Source organism: Phoca vitulina, unplaced genomic scaffold (assembly GCF_004348235.1).
Source record: "Phoca vitulina isolate PV1807 unplaced genomic scaffold, GSC_HSeal_1.0 scaffold62, whole genome shotgun sequence".
Lineage (NCBI taxonomy): Eukaryota > Metazoa > Chordata > Mammalia > Carnivora > Phocidae > Phoca > Phoca vitulina.
In genome coordinates, this window is record NW_022589765.1 from 7,008,144 (window position 1) to 7,033,450 (window position 25,307).

General features: G+C 43.5%; 1 protein-coding gene across 9 annotated transcripts in view; it reads right to left on the reverse strand.

Annotated features, from left to right (window-relative positions):
- Positions 1-313: 313 nt before the first annotated feature.
- The window catches only part of LONRF3 (LON peptidase N-terminal domain and ring finger 3), a 39,405-nt gene continuing 14,411 nt past the window's right edge, over positions 314-25,307 (reverse strand). For 2 of the 9 annotated variants that reach the window (XM_032391365.1, XM_032391362.1), the window contains 7 exons: positions 24,629-24,722; positions 15,646-15,760; positions 13,322-13,443; positions 11,227-11,385; positions 10,399-10,561; positions 9,038-9,187; positions 316-6,174 (listed from right to left, as the gene is read on the reverse strand). In XM_032391365.1, the coding sequence (XP_032247256.1) occupies positions 6,019-6,174; positions 9,038-9,187; positions 10,399-10,561; positions 11,227-11,385; positions 13,322-13,443; positions 15,646-15,760; positions 24,629-24,722 (959 nt within the window). In that variant the 3' untranslated portion in view covers positions 316-6,018. Of the gene's footprint in view, positions 6,175-9,037; positions 9,188-10,398; positions 10,565-11,226; positions 11,386-13,321; positions 13,444-15,645; positions 15,761-24,628; positions 24,723-25,307 lie in introns of all 9 variants that reach the window. The other 7 variants (XM_032391358.1, XM_032391357.1, XM_032391359.1 and 4 more) reach the window with 7 other exon arrangements.

The following is a 25,307-nucleotide window of genomic DNA, read 5'->3' on the forward strand; positions in this document are numbered from 1 at the left end:
CTGGTAGCCTGTGGGTCTAGGGCATTTGTTCTTTCCTTCTCTTGCTCTGATCTCATTTGGCGCCTGGGGGAGTTCCTTCCAGGGAGGCATCTTTGGCCCTAGAGAACTCACAGGAGTGGAGCCAGAGGGGATCCCAGAGGAGAGGAAGCAGAAAGTGTTGGCTTTGGCTTTGCTCAAGGCCTGGAGGGCAATTGCAAACAAGACCTTCTTTTTAGATGACCCGAAGCAGTTCTCCAGAGAGAGTTAGGCAGGCATTCTGGGCCAGACTGCCTGGGAGGGAAGACTGTGCCTTTGGCCGGGGTGTGCTCAATCTCCTGACCACCAGAGAGTGGCGGACTGGGCACAGAAGTCCAACAGAGCCAAGCGTTTCCTCTGGGATCTACTTGGTCAGGAGCTCTCATTTTTCTCAATTACCCAAAAGACCCTGTTACACAAAGGTCAAGCCAAGTGGGATTTGCTATCATTTTAATTGTCCCACTCCACTTGTATTTTGTTTTCCAGGGGCAAGACAGAACTTGCGTAAGGTCGTCGATGGCAGGAGACTTAGAACTGGTACTGAAAAGATGTTGCTGCATCACTCTTGCTGGACTCAGTTTAGTCAATATTGCTCACCGTCCCAGTCAGTTTTACCAGTTTTCCTGTCAAAAGGTTCGCACTTTGGGCCTTAGCTTTAGCCTATTGTGGAAAAACAGTTTGACGCAAATAAAAACACGTAACTTGCTTTTCACAAACATTTTATGTTGGCAAAGAAAATAGTAGGTAGTGTATTCTGCTTTAAGCAAACCCAACATATGAACGGATTTACAAACTAGGGGTGGATTATTGGCAAAACACTTCAACGTAAGTCTTTAAATAACAAGATTTTTTTAAAAACAATTTATGCATTTTTAAAAAACAATTTCTGGCCAGGTTTTCAGAACACATCAGTCACATTAACTAGCTCACGCCGGCCTGTCAGATACGTGACAGCTCACTGTCGAGTTCAGGTCTACTTCCTTGAAAGATCTTCTGGTCAAATGTATTATAGGCAACAGGAACAAGAACAAAATAGATGGTCCAATAGCTTTCCCTTCTATTCAGCTTCCAACAAAATGATAACTTATTTAGGTAATTCTCGCCCTAAGGTTATGGGTAGAGCTTTGTTAGATATAAAGTGAGACAATAGGAAACATTTTTAAAGAATGAACAGCTTTCACAGCAACTGTCTATATTAATCACATTGCTATTACAACATAGATGAGCTGAAACAGCATTTTTTACAGATTTGGAAGAAAGAAACCCCTAAAGAGAAACCAAGCATATAGAGGTAGTTGATAGCAACGGGGGAGGGGGGAAGCATTATCTTAATTCCCCTTTCAGTTTATTACAGTGCAAAAGTAAAATGGCTGCTGAACAAACAACCGGACTCACAGACACATGGACACATTTGCCACTGTTTGAGTGGCCTGCTTGATATTTTAATCCTGGCATGACTGAGGACTGCCTGAAATGATGGAACTAGTTTATCTAAGATAAGCCTATGACGCCACATTGACCTATTTGCTCTCCTTTTATTTTGTTATTGTTGTTGCTTTGACAATAGATAAATGTTAGGCAATTTTTAACGGGACACCAGCTACAGCATTGCTCTGTAAACTTCTGTTAATCACATTTGCTGCGACAAATTTTTAACTGCTACAGTCATGAAGCAAAAGCTTTAAAAGGACACCAGGAACAGAGATTAGAGGCACTTCTCTCTCAAGGTTAACTTAGCGCATTGAAAAATAACCATTTGTAAGTGAAAACAACTTCATTTCACCTCTGGATGTGCACCACCCAGGTTATTAAACAGTTGAACAGTGGGAGCTATCCGTCTAAGAGGAACTGAATGCGTACATTTTACGTGACTCCTTTTCCTTTTTTCTCTCTGCACTCAGGAAGGGGCACAAACTGTAGCCCATGCAGCTGGCTGCTTTTCAGAACTGCTTTCAATCCTAAATCAAAACCTCATTCCTCAAGCCCCAGATGGGCTGAAAAATCTGTCCTTTTCCATTATTTGGGCTGCCTTCCATTTGCATCTTTATTATACACCTCTGCTATGATTTTGCCTCGATAAACAGAAATGGATGCAAAGTCAACATGTTGGGAACTCAAGAACTGAGTCCTTGAATGAAGCTCCCAACTTGGAAATGGGAGTTGGCAGAGGGAACACAGTCCCCGATGGATTCTGGTCCATCAACAGCATGCCATCTGTTGACAGTTAAGAGACCTCTGGGTGCTGTGAACCCAGCCTCAGGAGCTCCACTACTCCGACAGCCAGTCACAGGGGATTATCTGAGCCCAGGCCAGCCCCACAGGCAGAGCTGGAAACGCCATGGGGCTAGAAGCACTCCGCCTTCAGAAAAGGCAAATTCTCGAAATAGTTCTCTGCCCCATTAAGTCAGGGGCAGGCACCCTTTTCTCCAAGTTGCCTACAGAAAATTAGTTTATCATTTTTCATTTTCTACATTTTGCTGGTTATTAGCTAGCAGCAGTAGTACAGTACAAAGCAGAAAGGCATAATATCTGCTTGGTACCTAATATATATATATATATATGCACACATATATACATATATACACACATATACACACACACACACAGAAAATAATCTAAGTATAATCTAGGTTATAATAAGAAAATTAACCAAATAAATGGCACGATCTACCAAGGGGGAAGTCTTGTACTTCTGGCCTAGATTTACCCTTACGTCTTTTCTCTGTACATTCTTCATACTCAAGCTTGGCAGCAAAATCAATTTATAAGTAGTGAAAATGGTCATGTTCAAATGACTACCCATTCAAGTACATCCCAAAGAAAGCCAAGGCTTTATCAGCCTTGCATCTTGCCTCCAACCACTGCTGAAACAAAAGCTTGCTAGAAAACAACCCAAATGTGTATTTAAGCTACTGAGAGTACAATGCAATTCTGCCCAGCCAAGATCTATGTTTGCTGGAGTTAGATACTCATTTATCAACATGGAATATTCTATAATGTAGAATTTTATTTTGAAAAAATCAAACTTCCCTTTCTACCTAGATTAAGTGAAGCTGTGTGAGGTAACTCAATTTTACTTAACCCTCAACTGCCATTTGAATTATGAGCTTCTGGGGCTCACTTTTGTGACTCGGTTGCCATGCCTATCTAATAAAATGATGTGTAACATAAACTGTTTAAAATGTTAAAAATCTGCAAAGTAAGGGGTTCAAAATCAAGCTTGGCTATTAACTGGCTGTGTTACCTGAGCAAAATGTCTAACATTGCAGGGCCTCAGCCTTCTCATCTATAATATGGGGATGGTAACTGATCTCACAGGGTTTGATATGGAAAATAAGTGATTCCATGGACTCATGTATGTTCATGGAATGAACCTGGAATCGCCTGGCTCAGTGCCTGGTACATAGTAGGTTCACAAAAGATTTCTGTTGCAGCAGCATAAAGAAACCCCATGAACTAATAAGCACAAAAGTCAGATTGTAAAACTCGTTCACTCTGGCATGGCCAAGATTTTTAATACTTTTTGGAGAACAAGATGAGCTGGTTATTCTAATGGAGCTAGAACTTAAGGCTTCCATTATATCAGAAATTCCAGACCTCCAAAGAGCACTACTTTTTAGTCCTATTGAAATAGGGAAAAATGTACCGGCCCAGAAGTCTCCCTTGTCTCTGACCCTCATTTGTTTTCTAGCCTTTTCATTTTCCCAAACAGACTTGGCTCCAAAAGGAACTAACTGTAAAGCATCAAGTTATGGTCCAAGAATCAGTGGTGTGGATCCCCCAACTACATTTAAAGGGGTAGATATGGGTACTGTGTGTAAAGTGTTTTATGCAAATGTGGGCCCCTGATGATATTCTGTAACTATGAATAACCTAATCAAAACTATTATTTTTTGAACGTCTCCTAGGTGCTAGGCACTCTGCTAAGTGATTTAGATATATACTACCTTATATAACATTCATAGCAACCCTCTATGTGGCACTGATCACTACCATTTGCTAGATGAGGAACCTGGGGCCCAGAAAGAGTTAAATCATAAAACAAAAACATCTACCAAGAGGAGATGCTTATGACAATTTCTTTGCTGCACTTACACTAGATGACAGGAAAATATTTTACTAGGACTATGCTACGACCTCATGGTTGGGCACCAAGTGGGAGGGGGAGCCTTTAATTTCCTGCTCCCTGAGCCTTGCAGAATTTGCCTGGGCAATAACCATGCCTATACTTCCATTCTTCACTAGCCTAGTCTGGCTGCAAACATCAAGCCTGGTAACATAATGCTCTGACAAAATAGCATCCATTTAGCAAGTGCAGAAAAGATCATCTGGTTTCTGCTTATGTGAATCTCTTTTCTGTTGCCTGGATCATCTCATTCTCCCTTCTCTGTTTCTGGACAGAGGTGGTGATGGAAGAAGTCAGGTTGGTTACTTGAGGCACTAACCTCTCCTCAATGGGGTGGATGGGCCACACTGCATCCATCCAGCATCACCTGGGGGGATAATGTGCACGACCGTGCGAATGGCAGGACTCACTTCTTGCCTATCCTAATCTCTTCACCCCGTCATTGTGACACCCCATCCTCACGGCATTTTTCAGGTTCTCCTGGCACTAAAGGAATCACACTAGCACTAAGCAGGCTAAAAAAGAGCTCCCTCTTCCCTTCTTACCCACTATTCTTCCCCTATATTGAAATCTTTGGCCTACGGCATTTGGGCATTTGGGAGGGAAGGCAGTGCTTAGATAAAATCATGGATTCATTGCTTCCTTTAAAGAGATTTACAAACCTAAAAGACAGTTTGTCTGGGTTTTTTTTTTAAGGGTTCTACTTTTTCTACTGGCTTCTTTGCACTTTTAATAACAAACAGCCCTTCTTGACATGTTTCCACACATGCTAGCCAGGTCATGATCCTCAGAACCCTGAGAAGAGGTGGGGTATGGAGGCTATGATGTGTCAAACTGAAAACCATTCCCTCTGAAGGGTTAAAAATCATCCTGCCTCAAAATCCCACTCTTAACTGCACTGGGGAGAAATAATATACACTTGTAATTAGATTGTTAAGATAAATGCCTATAATAGATTGTACTAAAAGATGCCCCTCTGATTCATCTCTTCATTGAAGGAAAATCATTCCTTCAGCCCTGCTCTGTATAACACATAGAAAATGGATTATTTTACCTTACCCTGGCTTATTCCATAATGTATGGCAAATCCCTTGCATATCTTATACTGTTGAATTCAGACTGAAAGCCAAATGGAACCTGTGAAGATCAGTAGTCTCAGCGTGACTCTGAACTTCCTTTAAGCATCCAATGGGGTAGATACAAAAACGGTTTGAGAGCTGGTTCGAGAAACATAGTAAAATGCGATTAAAGCAAAAATGGCACATTTCTAGTACTGTTACTTCCCCCTAGGTACATGGTAAACCACGTTAATAAATAAAGCAACTGGCTTTTCAGTAACATACACTTAAATAGTTACAAACATACATGTAGAAAAAAAGGATACAGTAGTGCAAAAAAATAAATTATTAAAACAGAATGTAGGATGAACATTATTTTACACAATACTGTATAAAACCTGAACCATTTGGAATGAGAACTCAAGTCAGTGAAATAACGCAGCAACATTATTAGTATCTGTGCTTCACATTTCAACCACACACTTAACTATGCAAGAAAGAAAATTAAAGTAAAACCACTTTAAACTTTCAGAAAAGTTTATGTCGAAATCAAATTAATTTTTTTCTTCTGGGCTTTTAAACACCTCTGCTGAGCATGTAGTTGTGCAGCATGTCAAGAAGCATCTTAAGACAGAAAGTTTCAAACAGGTCCCATGCTTTTGGTCTTTCTACACATTTTCTCTCTGTGATCAACAGCAGGGAAATGCCTGTTTGATACTTCCTTCTGTTAAGATGTTATTGCAATTAGATATATTTACAAGATGACTCCCCCAAGGGCGGTGGGGAGGGTGACGGCTCCTCTTCAGCAATCCACTCTCACTAGTTTTGGTTTCGGGATATAAAGGCCAGGACTCGCCGAATACCGTTCAGTCTATCCTTTAAGGACCTCATTGCTAGGAATGGGAGCTGAGCTCGGCTTTCCAGTGGAAGAACCGCTAACGTCCACCAGCACCAGGCTGGACCATTCGGGTTAACCTACAACAGTGAAACACAATGGGTTCATCCCATTCCCACAGAAGTGAGATCAGTCTGCAGGTTTCCCAAGCTGCAAGGTAAACATCCCAGGTGGAACTGCTTCTGTGTACGGCAGACGCTGCTAATTACCCCCAGGTCTACTTCCCCTTATCTGAGCCGGGCATGTAGCCACCCAGAAAACAAAGGCTGCATTGCAGCAAGGGGAGGCCACAAGACAAAGTTCTGGCTAAGGAGATGTAAAGGGAAGTTCTATGTGTAACTTCTGGGTCATGCGCTGCCTTACTCTTTCTCTCTTCTCCCCAGCTAGAGCGTGAACATGGTGATGATCAGCCTTCTTCTATCAGGAAGATGGGGCAACATACTAACGATGGTAGAGCTTTGTGAGGAAGGAGACTGGATCTCTGAATGATCTCATGGAAGAGAGCTGCCTTAGCCCTCTATCTGGTTCAAGCTACAGTTATTTTTAGCAGTTGTCAAAGCAAACCCATCAATATCCTAACAGATACCCTATACCTCCTAGCCAGTGTGATTCTGTGAGCTAGAATATCCGCTACTCAGTCTGTTCCATTTTGAAGATTCTGTTTAGGTTCTTTGGACTGACACATACCACATGTGGGCATTCAATTCCCATGATCCCTTGGGCTTGGCATGTCTCTTAACTCCCTTTATTTCTCTGCTTCTGGTTGAAGGCAATATAGTCCACATATGCCATGTACATATGGCCACATACATAGGCCACAGCGAGCTTCTCCTCTGAAACCGAAGCCTATGATCCACAGCCCCAAAGCACAGCAATCCCACTTGGCAAAAATTCCAATCAGAGAACACATTCACATTAGAAATGTATTTGGTCCCCAGGTTTCTTTTTTAATAAAGAGCTTTCCCGTCCCACATGACTCCTTCACCGAAATTCTGTTTGTTAGCAGCTTCTCAAGCACACGTTTTAGACACTGGCGACTTACTTCTTACAAAGCCTGAAATGAGCTCTCGGCTCACAACTTTCAGAAGGTTGGTTTAGGACTATACAGAACCCCATTCTGGTCAGACCACCTACATGTGGGACTATTTGCCTCCAAACTGGCTCACCTGATTCTCCTCAAACCCTGCTGCCTTCTTGGCTTCTCTGTGCCTGTAGCTACATTTGAATTCTTTTTTGTCCCTCACTGTGAGCTCTAACAGTCTCTCCCTCCTATTTTTAGTTTTGAATATGAAATTGACACATTCTAAACTGTCTTTCCCAGGGCCATTAACAAAGATATTTAAGCTGATGTTAATACTTGCGGCTGTTTCTGAGAAATCTCCTCCTGAGGCTTAGAACATTCTTATTAATGGGACCACTGGGGCTGCAGCCCTGACTGGATCAAACCGGATGATTTTTTTTTTTTTTTTTTTTTGCTGCTGCTGCTGCTGCCAAAGCAACATGATAACAGTTCTAATAAGAAAGGAAATGAACCCAAGATTTCAGCTTTCTGTGTCATCGAGCCCTTATGAATCACTCTGTGGCATCTGTGTTTTCTCTTGTGGAAGATGCTGTATCATTGCTGATTACTACCTTCTGCCTGACTGAGGGAGAATGCTTTCCAGAAGGTGAAGGGGAACATTACACTTGATCATGAGCTTGCTCAGAGCTCTGATGTAGTCCTGAGTCACAGTGGCCCAGAGCCAGGAACTGGGTCACTGGGAAGCACTGACTGGCCATTCTCCCTTCAACATTCACGATGCCTTTGCATGGGGGGAAAGAGCCACCTTTGTGGTCTGGAGAAAGTGAGACATTTCAGCCCATTAGGGAACAGACTGGTGTTTTACAACTCCAGATGTAAGAGCCGGGGACTTTGGAGACCTCCTCATCCACCTCCCTCATTGCAGAGCTGGGAGAAAGGTTGAGAAAGGAGAAGTGATTTACCCAAGGTCACACAGCTAGAGCGGTAAGGACCAGCCTCCTGGCAGGGAAATCAGAACATACATATTCTGTTTTACTATTGTGACAGAGTCGGGAATGAGTGAAAGTAAAGAATCAGGGACGTCATGGAGGTGATGATGTAGGGGAGCCAGCTCAGAATGTAGGAGAGGTGATCGGGGGCAAGTATTTGACTAGGTTATCTCCAGCCTTGTCCTAGAGAGAGAGTATTGTCTGATTTATACCAGGCAAGCAAAGCTTGGTGAAACTCATCTCCACTTTCCTGAAGAGCTTCTGATCTGCAGCTTGATCTCTCAAGTGGACGTGTCCCCCCAGGAAACAGACTGATCCAGTAGAACCTAATGAACTGCTTTCTAGTATAATTCAGCCAAGGGTAAATTTAAAGATTGGGTCTATTTGCTCAGGAACTGCTCACCCCTGCTAAGCAGAGAGGGACCCAGGTGTGACAAGATTCTGGGGTCTTGCAGTTGGAATCCTGTAAGGTAGCTGGTCCCATCTCCTAGCTCCTGCAGCAATGGGGGAGAGGGTTATGAAGTTTCCCAGAAATGGAAACCTTTGGTCTCAGCTCCCAGGATACCCTTCTCTTAAGCTTGGCCTTTGCATGAATCATGTCACTCCCACACATTACCGTGGTGTAAAACTGGACTCCCACTGAAGGTTCTTCTGTTGATGGCATCTGTGTTCCCAATCTCTCACCTGACTTACCTCTCAAAACCTGTCTTGGGTCCAAGTTCCTACTGCTTTACTTTATTACTCCAATTCTGACTCAGGATCCTTTGGGTCTTACCCATGATGCCCACTGCCCAGCCAAACAATACCAAATTGGATCCATCTTCCTCTCTGCTCTTGATCTGCCAAATGGCAACTCTGCACCCATCTAATCCCAAACCCTAGGATCTCTCATCTGGTGGCGACAGTCCATTACAAAGAGACATTTTTATATACCTGGGGATCAGCATCTTTCTCTGGCATTGGACCAAAGTGACAGAGTATCCGACTCTTCAGAGATGATTTGAGCGAATGAAACCATGATGACGCTTGCTCATAGACACAATTATGTAATCCCATGAGCTCAGCATAATCGTCTCCTTGAACCTGAAAGTACCAAAGTGGAAATGAAGCACTCTGTATCTTCTCCACTACCCCCGAAGCTGCTGCTGACACTGACTCCCTTTGGGCATCCAGCCTGCCTCCCTAGGAAGGCTCACCCACCCGGCCTTCTCCTGTGTGGCGTGTGAAAGGCTCCTCAGCCAGAAGGTAGGCTGTGTGTAAATACTGCTGAAGGTGGAGGAAGGATAAAGTTTCCTCTGGGTCAATTAGCGGAAATAGCAAGACAGACAGAAAACCAGAGATGCCAACTGGCTTGAGTGGAGGCATGCTGTCAAACTAGCTTATGCTGTTTTATGCCTCTCTCCTTTTCATGTCTTATCTCTGGCTTCCCATTGCCCACTGGGAAAAGAGACATGAGTGTGTCTGTGTCTCACTGTGTGACTCTATTTTGCAAGTCAAATACATTCATTCATTGATCAAACATTTACTAATCTTGTACTATGTAGTGAATGTAAATATAAATGAACATGGGATTATTTACCTCTTCTTCTACCCATTAGTCCAGAACACCAAGGATTAACTGGACATGTTATCTTTCTGCTTTTTGGTATGATGAGCTATAGGGAAGAACTCTTAACCAGGCTGCACATTTAAAAATACAAACGTACGGGGGCTCCTGAGTAGCTCAGTCGGTTAAGCGTCTGCCTTTGGCTCAGGTCATGATCCCAGGGTCCTGGGATCGAGTGCCACATCAGGCTCCCTGAGCCTGCTTCTCCCTCTCCCTCTGCCTGCCATTCCCCCTGCTTGTGCTCTCTGCCAAATACATAAATAAAATCTTTAAAAAAAATACAAATGTATGTGAGAATCTACAATTATCTCAGAATAAAAAGTTGGAAAATATGAATAAATTGATACATAAAATGCACATTGTAGATATCGCTCTAGATCTATCCTTTGGTATCTCTGGCAGAGACCTAACTCCTAGGATGAATGGGCCCCAGGTTTGTTGGTCTGGCTTGGCATTTCTCATGCATGAATACAACTCAGCAACTAAGCAGGGAAAGCCAGGACACGGGGTGCTCCTGGTGCCATTCTACAATCGAACAGCAATCCAGCAGCATTCAGTGTTGCTGGCACAATTTGGTGAGAAATCCCAAGGCCCCCAACAGTGCTGAGAAATTCTTTTGCAAACATCTCTGTGTGCCAAGCTACAGGGATAACCTGGCTTTGAGATTCTTGGCACTGGCCGCCCTCACCTTTTGGTCTTCAATGTATTCAATGTCGGCTATATTGTAACCATCTCGCTGGCCCTGATGGAGGACCTTAAAGCGCCTCTTGCCTATGCTGTCCACCACCGAGCGGCCATCAGAAAAGAATTGAACATTTCTGATCTCCAGGATGCAGCCGTATTCCGCGAACCTGCTTCATAGGGTATGAGTAAAGACGTAAATTCTTGAGTCATTTCTGTGGCCTGGCCCTGAGCCATTTCTGTAATCCCAGGCTGTGCCTCAAGGGACTTCTGCCTATTTGCTTGTCCTGGGGTCCACAGCAGCAACTACACGACAGGCAGTGCCTGTGCAAAGAAAAATCTTTATGCAATAATATAACTGCTCCCATGGACTGAGCAGATGCTATGTATTAGGTACTGCGCTCAGTGCTTCATGTGCACTAACTCACCAATCCTCCCAACAAACCCAATGATGTAGGCACTATTATTGTACCCACTTTAAGGTAAGGAAATTGAGTCACAGAAGTAACTTGCCCAAAGTCAAACTTGCTCTAAGGCTGGAGCCAGAATATAAACCCAGGCAGTGTGACTCCAGGGCCCACAGTCTTATAGTAAAACAAATTTATAGTATATACCACTCTTTTAACAAAAGATTAATCCTGGGGTTCCTTTATATAGGCAGCCTATTACATGGTATACTAGGGGCCAAGGAGACCCTGGTCTCTACAAATACTCATGGTCATGAACTGACCAAATCTCAGGAGCTGTGCCTCCGCATCTCCGGGGAGCACTCCAAAGTAAACCCAAATCCCTCTCCACCCAAACCTCCCTTCACTCTACATAGTGCTCCACTTACCCTTTGACAGGATCTCCAAGGCACATGCCAAACTGCCTTGTGCCTGTCTCAATGCATCTACGAATCATCAGACGGTAACAAGGCTCAAAGATGTGCAGGGGACAAGGAACGGTGGGATAGGCCATAGTACACACGAAAATAGGCACGTTCTTATTTAAGCTGTCAGGAAGAGCAAATGACGTGGATTTCTCAAAGCAATGGAAGAGAACACAGAAAGGTTGGTCAAACGTCACCTTGTGGTTCCCCCACAGGAAGGCAAGGAGACCTCAAGTTTTGACGGCTGATAAAAAAAATTCTGAGATGCAACCAACACTATGGGCTGAGTCCCATTACCTGGTGCAGAGGTTAGCCTAAGCGCTGAGAGATTGAAACCGATATTCTGTCCATTCTAATTTGGCTAAAGACGTCCTCTAGTACCTTCACATTGTGGGCGATAGCTATACCTCAGATTTTTTTTTTCATGCTCTCTACTCAGAACAATCTCTTCAGGTGTCGGGCTGGTGGTAAAGGTGGACCCAGCCCTCCAGGGGGATGGTGGAAAAATCTGTGCAAGGTCTCCATCAGCATCTCAAATCTGCAAAGCCCGCAGGAGATCTGCTTGGCAAGCCCAGCCAGAAGGAGGAGGGAGCAACAGAGAGGCAAGTGTAATCTAGCCCAGCGGATGCTCAAACGCTCCTGTGCATCAGGCACCAGGGGCCCTTAAATCCAGACAACGGGCTGCAGGACCCCCCAAGATACTGGTATATTAGTTCTGGAGTTAGGACCCAGGAGTTTGCCCTTCAACAAGTGCCCATGAAGAAGCAGACACACAGCCTAATGGGAAACCACCAACCGGGCCAGCTCCTCGTGGATCACTGTTCTCATCTTTGTCTGGTAAATCCAATACTGGAACCTATCAATAGATATAAGACCATCTGCCCAAATCCCCGAAGTATTCAGTTTACGATTTCTTTAAATAGATATCCCTCTAGCATATTCCAGTGTTTATTAATTAGACATTAAATGATATTGGAGAGAAGGGCTCAGAGAAACTCAAGGCGAATTTAAGAATCAGAAATAAAGATGCTCTGAGTAGATCTACTATAAGTCAATGAGAAAAAAAAGGATTTCATTTCTAGCTTCTCAGGAAAACATATCATTTGAAGTGAGAGGCTCACTCAAACAAACCGGTGGCAGTTTAGAAATGTTCTCTACAGGGTGGGCAGAAAACCAGAGCAGCTTTTGCCATTGGGCACCTCGCCCCCAGAATGCTGTGAGGATTCCACTGGGGATCAGGAGGTGGGAGGGCAGCAGTAGGAGAGGCGGAAGTGAGAGACTGCCTCCTGCTTTTTCTAAGCGAGCTGCTCTTCCAGTCGGGCGGAAGAGGCCTACTTCCATCCCCATCCTTACCCTGCATCTCCCACGTCCCTGGCAAAGGAAGCACAGAACAAGCAGCAGTCTCACTATTACCATTCATTAAGTACTTACAACCCATTTGATCTTCATAACTAGTCTGTGAGGTAAGAACTGATCATTCCCAAGCTACAGATGAGGAAACTGAGGTCCAGAGAGGTCAAGTGACTTGCCCAAGGCCCTGAAGTATACTTGCTTTGTGGCAGAAGTGGGTCACAAGCCCAGGTCTGGCTGGCACCAAAATTCTTAACCTCATAGCACCTTCTTAAGTATCTGCAGCCTTCTGTACACACTGTCAGTTCCCCTGATTTAGCTACTCCTATTTACTCCTACCTCATAGCACCTTCTTAAGTATCTGCAGTCTTCTGTACGCGCTGTCAGTTCCCCTGATTTAGCTACTCCTATTTACTCCTACCAGCAACACCCAGTTACAAGTGCCAAGATGTGACCTGGTTGATGGTCTGACTCATGCTTCTTCAGCGGTGTGCTGGTAAATGCTGAACAACTGGCTTTTGGTTGGGGGAAGCTCTGGCTTATAGCATTTGCCAATTTCTATAGCGTAGACACTCTCACCAAGGCCAATGTCAAGCTACCAACATGATATCACCAAGTGAGAAGTTAGGAAGAAATGTGCATATTCAGTTCTATGAGCTGCTGTGAGTGAAACTGAAAAGAGAAAAAAGAGAAACGCGCATATACATACTTAGAAAGTTCTTCCATTTCTTCTTCATAAAGCCGCTTTCGTTCCTTGAGTTCTTCTGGAAGGAATTTAGCTATTAGCTCTTCCATTATGACATTTTTGCTATATTTTCTGGATGCCAAGCACTATGGGGGAACAGGGCAATGAAATATTATGCAGTCCTCAGAAAAACACAAAGCGCATCTGATGTAATCAGTAGAATAGTTGAATGACCCACATATTGGAGTAATTTGGACCCACACATTAGCAGCTGATAACATCATAATGCATATATTCTCTGGATGTTACATGTGACTAATTACTTTTATAATTAGGCAAAATATTTTAACAAGGGAAAAAGACCTGCATTAAAGTTCTAAAAATCTCATAGCTTCCCTAAAACACTCAAATTGAGATTATGTTCTTGTCAAAAAAAGAGGGGGGGGGGCCGGATCCTTCCCTTTCCTTTTTCTGGTTACTGCATTTACAAGCTCGCAAAAATGGTCTCCATCTGGGATATACTGAAAGTCTGGTCAAAATGTTTGGGGAACGAAAAAGCCACTTTCAAACATTGATCTTTTCCTGACCTGTCCCACCCCTACCGCACCCCACCCCAATGCTTGGCTTCTGGATACTGCCAGTCTAAATAGTCATCCCCCCCATCCCCACTTTAGCTAAAAACAAAACAAAACAGCTAAATACTGGTGATTTTGTCTATTTGTTTTTTAGATATGCCACCTAGGTTATCACTGAAACTATGTTATAAACCATGATTTCAGAACCACACTCAGGTCCATTTGTCACTATTACTATCCTCCCAAACACCCCTACTCCATGCATATCCAGGGATCCGTAAGCAGTGGGAATTCAACTGTGTGAACCAGACAATGAGAGTTAAAACATCTGCGAATTGCTTGCTATGGACACTACCCACAGAGACCCAGCAGGGGGAGCTCCTGAGTATAAAATTGCTGGTTTGAGACCATTTTTCCTTTCCGAGTATGAGCTGTCTGTGTCTATTCTGCAGTGACCATGATTGGCATAAAATATTTTTCTTTCTTGGAAATGGTATAAGTGCGCCCCTGTGTCAATACACAGAGATAGATGAGAATATTTTCTAGCCCCTGAGTCTGGGACCCTACAGCATCTGCTCTTAGGATGCCTTTTCAGCCACTGCCATCGCCTGACAGCAGGAGATCAACTGCTTTGCCCAGTCCCAGTCTTTGGGGAAAAGCGATGACTCAGGAGGTTGCTAATCCAGACTCCTCCGCTGATGTTAAAACAAAAACCCAGGAAAGGCACATACTAAAATGTTAACAGTGGTTTTCTCCAGGTGCTGAGCATGAGTAGATTTTTCTTCTTTCTGCTTATTTGAATATTGTAGTGTCACCACAACACAAATGTATTGTTTAAGTATAAGGACCATGGGCTCCTCACCCACAATCAGGCCAGCAGATCCCACTTCCTGATCTAGGCACAGTGTGACAAGTGAGCCTCCCCTCCAACCCCACACACACCCCCCAGGGTTATCCTGGATGATTATTTCTCTCCATTCCCTTAGTTCAAATGTTTGGGTGTTGAGAAAGCTCAACAGGTGATTTCTTTGGACCTACATTCACCTAAAGATAGTCTTGCATCTCTGGCCTCTCCTCGGGGACAACAGGGGTCAAGGAACATTAAGATTGACTGTAATGTGTCCTGCACAAGTCCCCAAGGGAGGGAAAACAAGATGCGCTCCCAGGCATTCCTGTGCTATAGGCAATTCCATCAGGTCCACCTGAAAAACAATGGTGGCAGCCTGTGTGGTTCCTTTCGGAGGATCTGGAAGCTGCAGAGCTTTTCAAGTAGCCAAATATCTGCTAATAAGTACAGCAGCTCCTGGGGGTGGGGCGTGGAACAGAGACCACACTGAAGGTCTGTGAGGTTTTTCTGGGGACCTGGGAGTGATCCCTTCAAACCACAGAATAAACATTGATGATGAGAAGACATCAGAGTTCATCTAGTCCAAGCCCAGAGAGGACAGAGGATTCACCTAAGACTGCAGTGAATCAGGTGCCATGATAGGCTTAGCACCTAGCAGGATCCCTGCTTACCATCAATTTAGTACTTTTGTTTCCATCACAAATTAATTTCACTATTTACAGTTCATAAAAACCTAGATGTTGCCCTATTTTCCTGAAGGACTTTGTGAAGAGGGGAGGGGGAGCTCTAAGACAGGAAAAATAGACAGATGGCCTTAGGGAGTATTTTGCCCAAGCACAGTGCACTGGCTTGGGAGCCAACAGGACACCATTTTAGTTTCCAGTTCCAGATTAGCTAACCTAATGAAGAAAGAAAGAATGTCTTACCTGTGCAAGACCATCTTTGCACAATGGACACTTTGCATTATGATCCAGGCATCTTTCAAGGCATTTTAAACAAAATGTATGCCCACAAGGTGTGGTGACTGGCTCATAGAATAATCTGAAATTTAGGAATCAAAATGGAAGAAACATGCAATAAGACAAAAAATAAAAGACAGAGCTACTCAATGTTAAGGTTTTATAGTATTATTAGGAAAATTCTGTGTAAGGGGAGGGGTCTTTCCTTTTTTCAAATAATTCCCTGCTGTTGTTGCACTTAGAAAAGCATTTGCTTTTTTATTTCTGAGGTGGATTTTTAAAATAATGCATTTATCAACATTTATGACATAGCTAGATCATCTTGTAACATCAGTTCTAGTCAGTCTCTTCTGACTGGCATCCAGATTGTTTTTCCCTGTCAGGTCCCAGAAAAATAGAGATTAATGCCCAGAGTGTGTGAATAGATTACGTTCTAAAATATTTAGCCAATCTGTTCACCTAAGGATATGGAAACACAGAGACAGATAAACACACACACAGATAAACACACACACACTCTTGTCTCACACATTTACTCATTTAAGTACTTTATATCATATATACAATGGAAAAAGACTTGGTTTGTTTGTTAACCTTGATTCCATTTTTCACCTAAGCAACATTTACTGCCTGAAGAATCTCAAAATTGTACCTGTAACAAATACATAACTGTCTTTTGTACGAATGGATCATTTTCTTAGAGGCAGTAAAGTAATACTGTCAATGTGCTTACTGATAGACACACACACACATATATATACACACATATGTAGGTCTGCATCCATATACTTCAATTAGATCCTACTTTAATTGCTTTGCAGGAGCTGGATATTTTCAAAGCAATCTGGGGAATCTTTTTAAAAGCTGTTCTGTACATTCAGAGATTCATGGATTTACTTTGCTTAAAAAGAAAGGCTCACCTGCAGCAGGACCACTGGGTGGGGGCAGCTGAAGATGGTGGTTCAGAAGTGGGTCTCCCGCTCACCAAAGGACAGACAGAAGGGAAAGACAGATGCCTGACCAGCCTATTTTGACCTCACAAGAGTGTTCAGTTGAGAGGAAGAGGCAGCCAGCTGCACAGCCCCCTCGTGTGGCCAGGAGGTGCAACGACAGCCTGGCGCACACAGACTGAGCAGAAGAATCAAAATGTCAGAGATGACAAGTACTGCCCGGAAAAAATTGAACCCACTAACCAGAATGAAACTGAAGTCCAGAGGGGAGGAAGTCGCTTACATGTTGGCAGATGAAAGTCTATCCAATTTCCACCTTCCAGTCGTGTGCTCTTTCTCTTAAAACAATGATTCTCAACCACTGCTGTGTGTGAGAATCACCTGGGGAGTTTTTTCTTTAAAGAGCTTTACTGATGTATAATTGACATGCATAAACTGCACATACTTAAAGTTTACAATTTGGTAAGTTTTAACATATGTGCACACCTATGAAACAGTCTCCACAATCCAGGTCATGAACATCCCTTTGTAAGTTCTACCTCCTGCTCCGCACCCCCCAACCCCCACCATCACCTGGGGAACTTTTAAAAATTACAGATGCCAGGGACCACACTTGCAGAGATTCAGATCAGTTGGTCCAGGGTAAGGGCCAGGCACCAGGATTTTTTTTAAAGCTCCTGGGTCGGTTTAATGTGCAGCCAGGATTGAAAATCACTGTATTATACAATCCTACTAATCTCTGCATAGGTGAATCTTCTGTATTGGTCTCCAAACCTAATTATCAGAGCTACCTGTAGAGCTTTAAAAACACAGACATGGTGAAGCTCCACTGGATAAAGTTTGCGATTTAGCGGGTCAAAGAGAGGGACAGAGATTTGGTATTTTTAACAAGCCAATGAAAGTCTAGCAGCTGCTGGCACATTCCCCTCTTTCTTGATTAAAAAAAATTCTCGTGGAATATGAGGGGAAAGCCATCTTGTGGGGAAGAAATGAATAGTTTCTTAAGAGAAATCAGTTTAAATTTAACAAGCTATCCACAAAACAGATTCTCACTTATTCGTTCAGCAAACGTGCTCTGTGTGCTGACACAGAGCTAGGTGCTGGCAATATGACAAGTACAAGAAGGCATCTGACTTCTAGGAGACGAAAGGACAGACATTGAACAGGTCATTGAAAAGGTGATATTTAATAAGTCCATACCAGTACAAATAAAAATTGTTAAAATGTTGAAATTAAAAATAAAAAAAAAAAGCAAATGAAGGTCTGGAGTAGGAGAGAGGCTTTTGATAGATTCCCTTTTTCTACGTTTTGAATGTTATATTCTTGTTTCAGAAAGTAGCTCATTTGTTTAACAGAATTAATAAATTTTAGTTATTACATTGGCCAAAAAGTAATATTAGTTTTCAAAAACACTATGATGGAGGTCCTAACCAGTGTACTAAGGCAAGAAGAAAAAACTAAAAGTATGAGGCTTACAATGGAAAAAACCAAATCTGTCATTATTCACACATGGTGTGATGGTGAACTGGTCAAATCTAAAAGAATCTACAGGGGGTACTGGGTGGCTCAGTCAGTTGAGCGTCCCAAATCTCGGTTTCAGCTCAGGTAGTGATCTCAGGGTCATGAGATCAAGCCTCGTGTCAGGCTCTGCGCTCAGCATGGAGTCTGCTTAAAGACTGCCTCTCCCTCTGCCCTCCCCCGCACCCCCTTTCTCTAAAACACATAATTTTTTAAATTAAAAAATCTACAGAATGATTATTAGAATTCATAAGAATTGATAGTATTAGCAAGGATGTTAGATAAATACACACACACGATTGTATTCTATATACCAGCAAAAAACATAAGAAAACATATTTTTAAAAAAAGTAACATTTACAATCACGTTTAGAAATCAAGTGCCCAGGAATAAATCCAACAAAAGTTGTACGAGACCTCTGATGGAAAGAACTGTAAACACCTCATCGAAGAGAAGTAAAGAAGACCTGATTAATCCCGATAAAAATCCCAATGGCTTATTTCACATGTTTGTTTTTATGGAACTTGCCAAGTTGATTTCTAAACTGTATAAGGCAAGGCAAAGGGTCAAGAGGAGCGGAGACACTTCTAAGAGCAGCAGTGTGGGAGGCCTTGCTCTACCAGACGTCAGACCTTATTATGAAGCTGTAGTGATTAAAACAGCATAGGGCTAGCACAAGGACAAATAGACCCGTGAATAGAATAGAAAGCCCAGAAATAGACCCAGACCCAGACTCTTGATTTATGACAACTGTGGCACTTCAAAGCAGAGGGGGGTTTTCAATACATGAATAGCATTCTCAATAAATGCTACTTGGGATAGCTGGCTGGCCAGATGGGGAAATGAAGTTGGGCCATCTCTCACACCATACCCAAAAATCACTTCCATGTGGGCTGGAAAGGTAAATGTGAAACAGTGAAGTTTTTAGAAGACACAATAGAATATCTTGATGACCTCAAGGTAAAAGAAAAAAGATTTTTTAGGCAAGACATGCACAAGGAAAAAGAAACGCCACTAACTATAAACGAAAAGATTGATAATTTTCATTGCATTAAAACGAAGAACTTGTAAGTTCATCAAAAGATGCCATTAAGAGAGCAAAAAGGCAAGCCACAAGTGGGAGAAAGTATTTGCAGCACACTTGACTAACAGAGGACTTATGTCTACAACATACATAAAGCTCCTATAAGTCAGTAAGAAAAAGAGAGAGAACCCAATCCAATATGGGCCAAGATTTATATGCCCCAGCATACATAAACACTGCTCATAGCAACGCTGGCCATAATAGCTCCAAACTAGGAACAACCCAAATATTCATCTATAACAGAACTGACAAAGAAACTGTGGTAGATTCTTACAATGGGCCACTATAAATGAATGAAAATGAACAAACTCTACCAATATGCGGCAACACGAATAAACCTTAATTCTGTGGAAAAGAAGCCAGCACAAAAAGAAACATGTTCTGGATAGTTCAATTTATATAAAGGGTTTTAGAAATAGGTAAAACTAAATTACGCCATTTAGAGATGCATGCATGGGTGGTAAAACTGTTTTTAAAAAGAAGAGAGAAAAGTCAAGATGGTGGTTTCAGCAGGCAAGGGGCAAGGGGTCGTGATCTGGAAGCAGCACACGGGAGGCTTCTGGGGTCCTGGCCACGTTTCATTTCTTGAACTGAGAAGGACTGCATGAGTATCCTCTCTACAGAATTTTGTTAAGAGAATAGAATTTTAATTTTATGTACTTTTCCACCGTGTGTATTTCACAATTTAGAATGTTTCTCACAAGTGTGATTTGCAGGCTGATTTGGAAACCATTGCTGTGATCTCCTGGAGCAGCCAAATCAGAAAGTCTCACTTCCTCAGTAATTTGAGTCCTATGAATCTGAAAACTCGTTACACATTAGTCAATGACACTAATGATGATGATGATTGAGGAATTTGTACCTGCTAAACTGTTTTTCCTGAGAACTTCAAAATCGGGCCTTTTGTAAAATAGCAATGATATCGCTGGCTAATTAACTGCAATAAATACTGACATTTATTTTTTCTTTTTAAAAGCATTTTATTTTTTATTTATTTTATTTTTTTTAAAGATTTTATTTATTTGACAGAGAGAGACACAGCGAGAGAGGGAACACAAGCAGGGGGAGTGGGAGAGGGAGAAGCAGGCTTCCCGCGGAGCAGGGAGCCCGATGCGGGGCTTGATCCCAGGACCCTGGGATCATGACCTGAGCTGAAGGCAGACGCTTAACGACTGAGCCACCCAGGCGCCCAAATACTGACATTTAATAGCAGATGAACGAAACAGACACAAAAGGAAACAGCAACTCTTAGCAAGAACTGTGATTAAAATGCCCCGATCTGAGTGGTCGCAGACAAGAAGGCTGCTACAGATGCTGCATAATGACTGCTTTGAAATAATTCAAAGTTCAGATGCTCAGAATCTATCATCTTTCAAGACTCAAGTCACTTCTATGTTCAGGGATACTCTGCTCCTCTACAAAGGCTGACGGAGTAAGGTGACAAGAAACAGGTGGAGTATATTTCTCTTGCTATTCTTGGTGTGTGTAATACTGTTTTTCATATAAATTAACTTCATATATTACTACTGAGGCAATTAAAACTCAGACAGGTTAAATGACTTGCCCAAGGTCACACAGCTAGCTAGGAAGGAGCAGGGCTTGGGGTGTGAAGTCACACCTTATTTCCAAGCACATCTTCCTGCTCCACTCTCTGACACAGCTGCGACAGTGTGCACATCTCTATCTAGAACAGACATCATCCATCCGTGTGTAGATGCACGTACTGACAACACAGTTTTCTCTCTCCCTCTCTCTCTCCCCACCCCAGAAAGAGAGAGAGAGAGAGAGAGAGAACTCTGTATATATAGATAGAGCTAGAAATAGGTATATACTTGAAGTCCTCTACCTTTTATTTACCACTTTAGGTAATGATTGCAGGAAACACTTCAGGGAGGCATTTATAAATCAGACTAGAGCCAGATTTTCTCACAAGAAAGCATTTTACATTGTCACAGTGGTGGAGTAAACAATAGTAATAATAAATGTTTTCAGTTAGATGTCAGCCCAGATAAAATGCTTGGCTTGTCTGGATATAGCTATCTTTTCCCACCAGTTACATCCTTGTATTGTGTTCTTCTGCTGCTATCAAATGAGTGCGAGGAGGGACTGAGAAGGAGGGGGGTGGAGAGAGAGAAAGAAAAAGAGAGAGGGAAGGAAGGAGAGAGACGGGGGGAGGGGGGGAACAGACTCCTTAACACCCAGCTATTTGAGTAGCTAAAACTAGGTTAAATACAAAGTTTTCATTTCAATTGACAAAGAGGTCACTGGGCCATCAGGTAACTGGCTCAAATATCAAACATTCTTGTTCCACATCTCAAAATATCTTTTTGTCACCCCAAAGGTGCTGTTCCACAACAGCCCCAGCGGTGGCCCCCAGTGGCGAGAGTATCCAGCTGGCTAAATCTTAAGGGAAGGTTTCCAGTCACGAAAGACTGAGGGGCAGAGTTCTGAGGGGCTGGAATTAGGAAACAACTTCCCTCAACAGAGTTCTCCCAGTCCAGCCGGGGGACTTGGGAGATTGGAAAGTGTCTCATTAATGCACGCTCCAATTCTTGTCCCATTCACTTTTTCCACCCTTTTCCCAGCAAGACGTACAAGTAGCTCCCGAGTTTCCCTCTAGAGTCAGATGAACTTCACACTCCAACTTGCCTTCTACTAATGCAGCGCCACGGGACTGGATTTCATTCTAGAAACTTGTAGAGGAGATACAAATGCCTAGTTTCATGACCCAGCAGATGGTTTGGAAATATCTCAACCCTTAGACACCCTCTCCCTCAAAGACACATGAGGGTCATAATAGAACCTGACAATAATCCTAATGACAATAAAAAGGAAAAAAAGCCCTAGAGAGGTGGAAACAGGAACTTTGTCAAGACTGTATTCAAACTAAAGCATGTATATGAACCGCCTCTGTCAACATCTGATTTCTGCCTTACAAACCCTGTTGGAAGGGGAGCTACATGCTTCTGACCAAGGGCTAAAGTTTTTTTTTAAAGATTTTATTTATTTATTTGAGAGAGAGAGGGAGAGAGCACAAGTTGGGGAGGGGCAGAGGGAGAGAGAGAGAGAGAGAAAGAGAGAAGCAGACTCCCTGCTGAGTGGGGACCCCCAACGCAGGGCTCGATCCAAGGACCCCAAGATTATGACCTGAGCCAAAGGCAGACGCTTCACCGACTGAGCCACCCAGGTGCCCCAAGGGCTACAGTTAAGAGCCTTGGGGTCAGAAATGCCCTCTGGACTTGGCAGGTTCCTTTGTACCCTGAGGCATCTGGAGTCCCCTTAAAACTTACCAGCCTATACGACAGCTACCCCAGACAAAGCTGGGTTTTTGTTTTGAAGTCTCATTTAGAACAGAGGGGCAGGAAAAGGGAAATAATGGCTTTTAAACTCAGGGTGAGCAAACCAGAAGGGGGTCTTATCCTCTTGGTGTTTATTTCTTGGAGCAAATTTCTAACTCTTCTCTGAAGCCCCCTGTTGAGATCAGGGACAAACAAGATGAAAGGGAGAAAGCAGAGGAAACAGAACAAAAGAACTCCAACCTCAGGATTCTGAGCCCTCAGCAAAAACACAAACAGGATGAGTCTGTGTGTTTGATTTTTTGTTGGCTGGATGTTGGGAGGAGTATTAAGGAGGATACGTCCAGCAAAGACCTGGGCTTTCTGAACAAGTTAAACCAAGTCTGGCAAAGTCTGACACCTAAAAGACTGTGGCTTAGAGGCCCGATGGCGGAGGCCCATTTCTCTGCTTGCAAGCAGAGTTTCTGCCTCATACCTTGGCTCCACCATGACCAACCTGACGCTTTGTTGTGAGGGGGACACAGGGAGATGGTCAAAGGGAACTGGTTACAAAGCCCACCCCACTCTCACCCACTCCACCTAAAACTCCCCGATTGTATCTGGAAGGCTTTCTTTCAGTGCTGCTGCATTCACCTGCTGAACTGTTCGTTTTCAGGTCTGCCCGAGCTCAGGAGCAAATATGACAATTCAGTTATTTTTAAGAGAAAGTAAAAGTACATGTCCAGGTAATGGTCTCCTTACTCATTTTTATGTGGATAAGAAAAGTCCTTCCGAATACAAATGCATGTGATTGATATGGAAGGCATACGTGCTTGCAGAGGGCAAGAAAACATCTCAGGATCCTTGGGTGGCTGGATCCCACTGTGTGGTAGACCACAGGATTTTTCTTGACATCTCTTGGGTCAACCATCTTAACAACTTTTATGCAAATGTCTCAGCCTTCTTTTAATGCTATTTTGGGGGGGAAAAAGACACTTTTGAGAATCTACTGAAATCTGTGGACCTTTGTTTGAAAACACACACACATACACACACACACACATTTTTACATACAACTTCAGGGAATTCACAGATCTTTTAGAATCCATACATAGAACTTCCTCAGGGGTCTGTGGGCCTAAAGTTAAAGAATCTCAGGTCTAGAAAAAGAGTTAACATTTATGGAGTATTTACTATGTCAGGCACTATTCTAAGTGTTTTAAATAGATTCTCTCAATTAATCATAACAACCTCATAGGGTAGGTATTACTCTTCTCTATTTTACTGACAAGAAAACAGTGGCAGAGAAAATCACTTGCTCTAGGTCAAACAGCCAGTAAGTGGCAGAGCCAGGGCTCAAGCCCAGGCCATCTGGCTTTGGAGCTCCTCCTCGTAGCCACCAAGTCACAGCTGTGAAAGGAAACAAATGAAAGTACTTTTTTTCACAAAGCCCAAGCTTGTACCAGCTTCCTTTTTTTCTGAGGAGGGTGGGCAGGTGTGTGGATAATTTGCTTCCCCGCTGGATACAGAAGGGATGCCTGGCCAAGTAGTACATGCCTACTACTAATATTGTTCAAACGAAAACCAGTCAGGCCCTCTACTTGGCTTCCAAAGAATAGGCCTATGGCATTGACATTAGCCCTTGAGCTTTGAGATCTTGATCCAGTAGTTGAGATTAGTTCCAGGGTCATGAACTCAAAATACCTACAAGGTACCAGGAAAGTAATGCAAACATGAGACACAGGCAGTTGGGAGAAAGGGGAACCACGGCTAACTGGAGAGTGTATGTCCTATCGCCAAGCATTCACATTTAACAAAAACCAAAAAAAAAGTCCCATGAAGGCCAAACTAAAGACATTCGGAGTGTGGCCATCAGTCTGTGACCTCTGACTAGACCATCTCCTTCCCACTCTTTAGGTATTTCCAAGTCAGGAGTGCAGGGAATATAACCTGTAAGCAAGGGACACAAGCTAGCCCGTGTGACAAACAACAGCGTGATCTGCATTCTGTTAGAACCACGCTTTTCCGTGCTAACCAACCAAACAATAGATCACTAGCCGAAAGGTCCAGACTCCCCAGAAGAAGAAGGTCCAGGCACTAGGTGATAGTCCCCATCACGTACCTCATACATAGGGCGCATTCGAGGTCAGACGCGTCCACAGAGGATGGCAGTGGAGCACTGACAGCAGCCTCGGCCCGCTGCTCAGCCGGAGGGTCTGCGATTTAAGAAAGCAGTAAGTCAGAGATGGACCAACCCTGCTCTCACAGACAGCACTCCCGAGGCAGAAGAACCCCATCAGTTTTTTAGCTTGTCACTCTCAGCCTGCCTCCGAGAGGGTAGATTCAGGGGCCACCTGAGCCACCGCGAATGGGGTACCCCGAAGGAGGCTCCGGGAGGCTGCCGGCAGCCCCATAGGAAGAAAAATGTGAGACCGGGAATGTCCAAGAGCCCTGCGGACTGGACTCCAATGCAACGGGCACCTCACTGGACAGAAGTAGCAGCAGTTCCACGGTCCGAGCCAGGCCTTCAAGGCTGGTACTGAATCCCGCCACTGCCAGCCTGCCCTGGGAAGACGGGAGGCGGCTGCAAGGCCTGAACACACCTCCCTGCTCCTCCGGTCCTGGAGTGGAGACGAGGGTGGGGGCAGGTGGGCCTGGAAGGAGGGGACACCATCAAGGGCGTGAGGTGTCATTACTCGAAACGGGGCCTGACCTTATGCCTTGGCTTTTCCTTATTATTAGTGGACCCCAGAAGTATGCTAGGTACCGCGTGGGCTCTCCCAGAGGCCTCACGGTGCCCC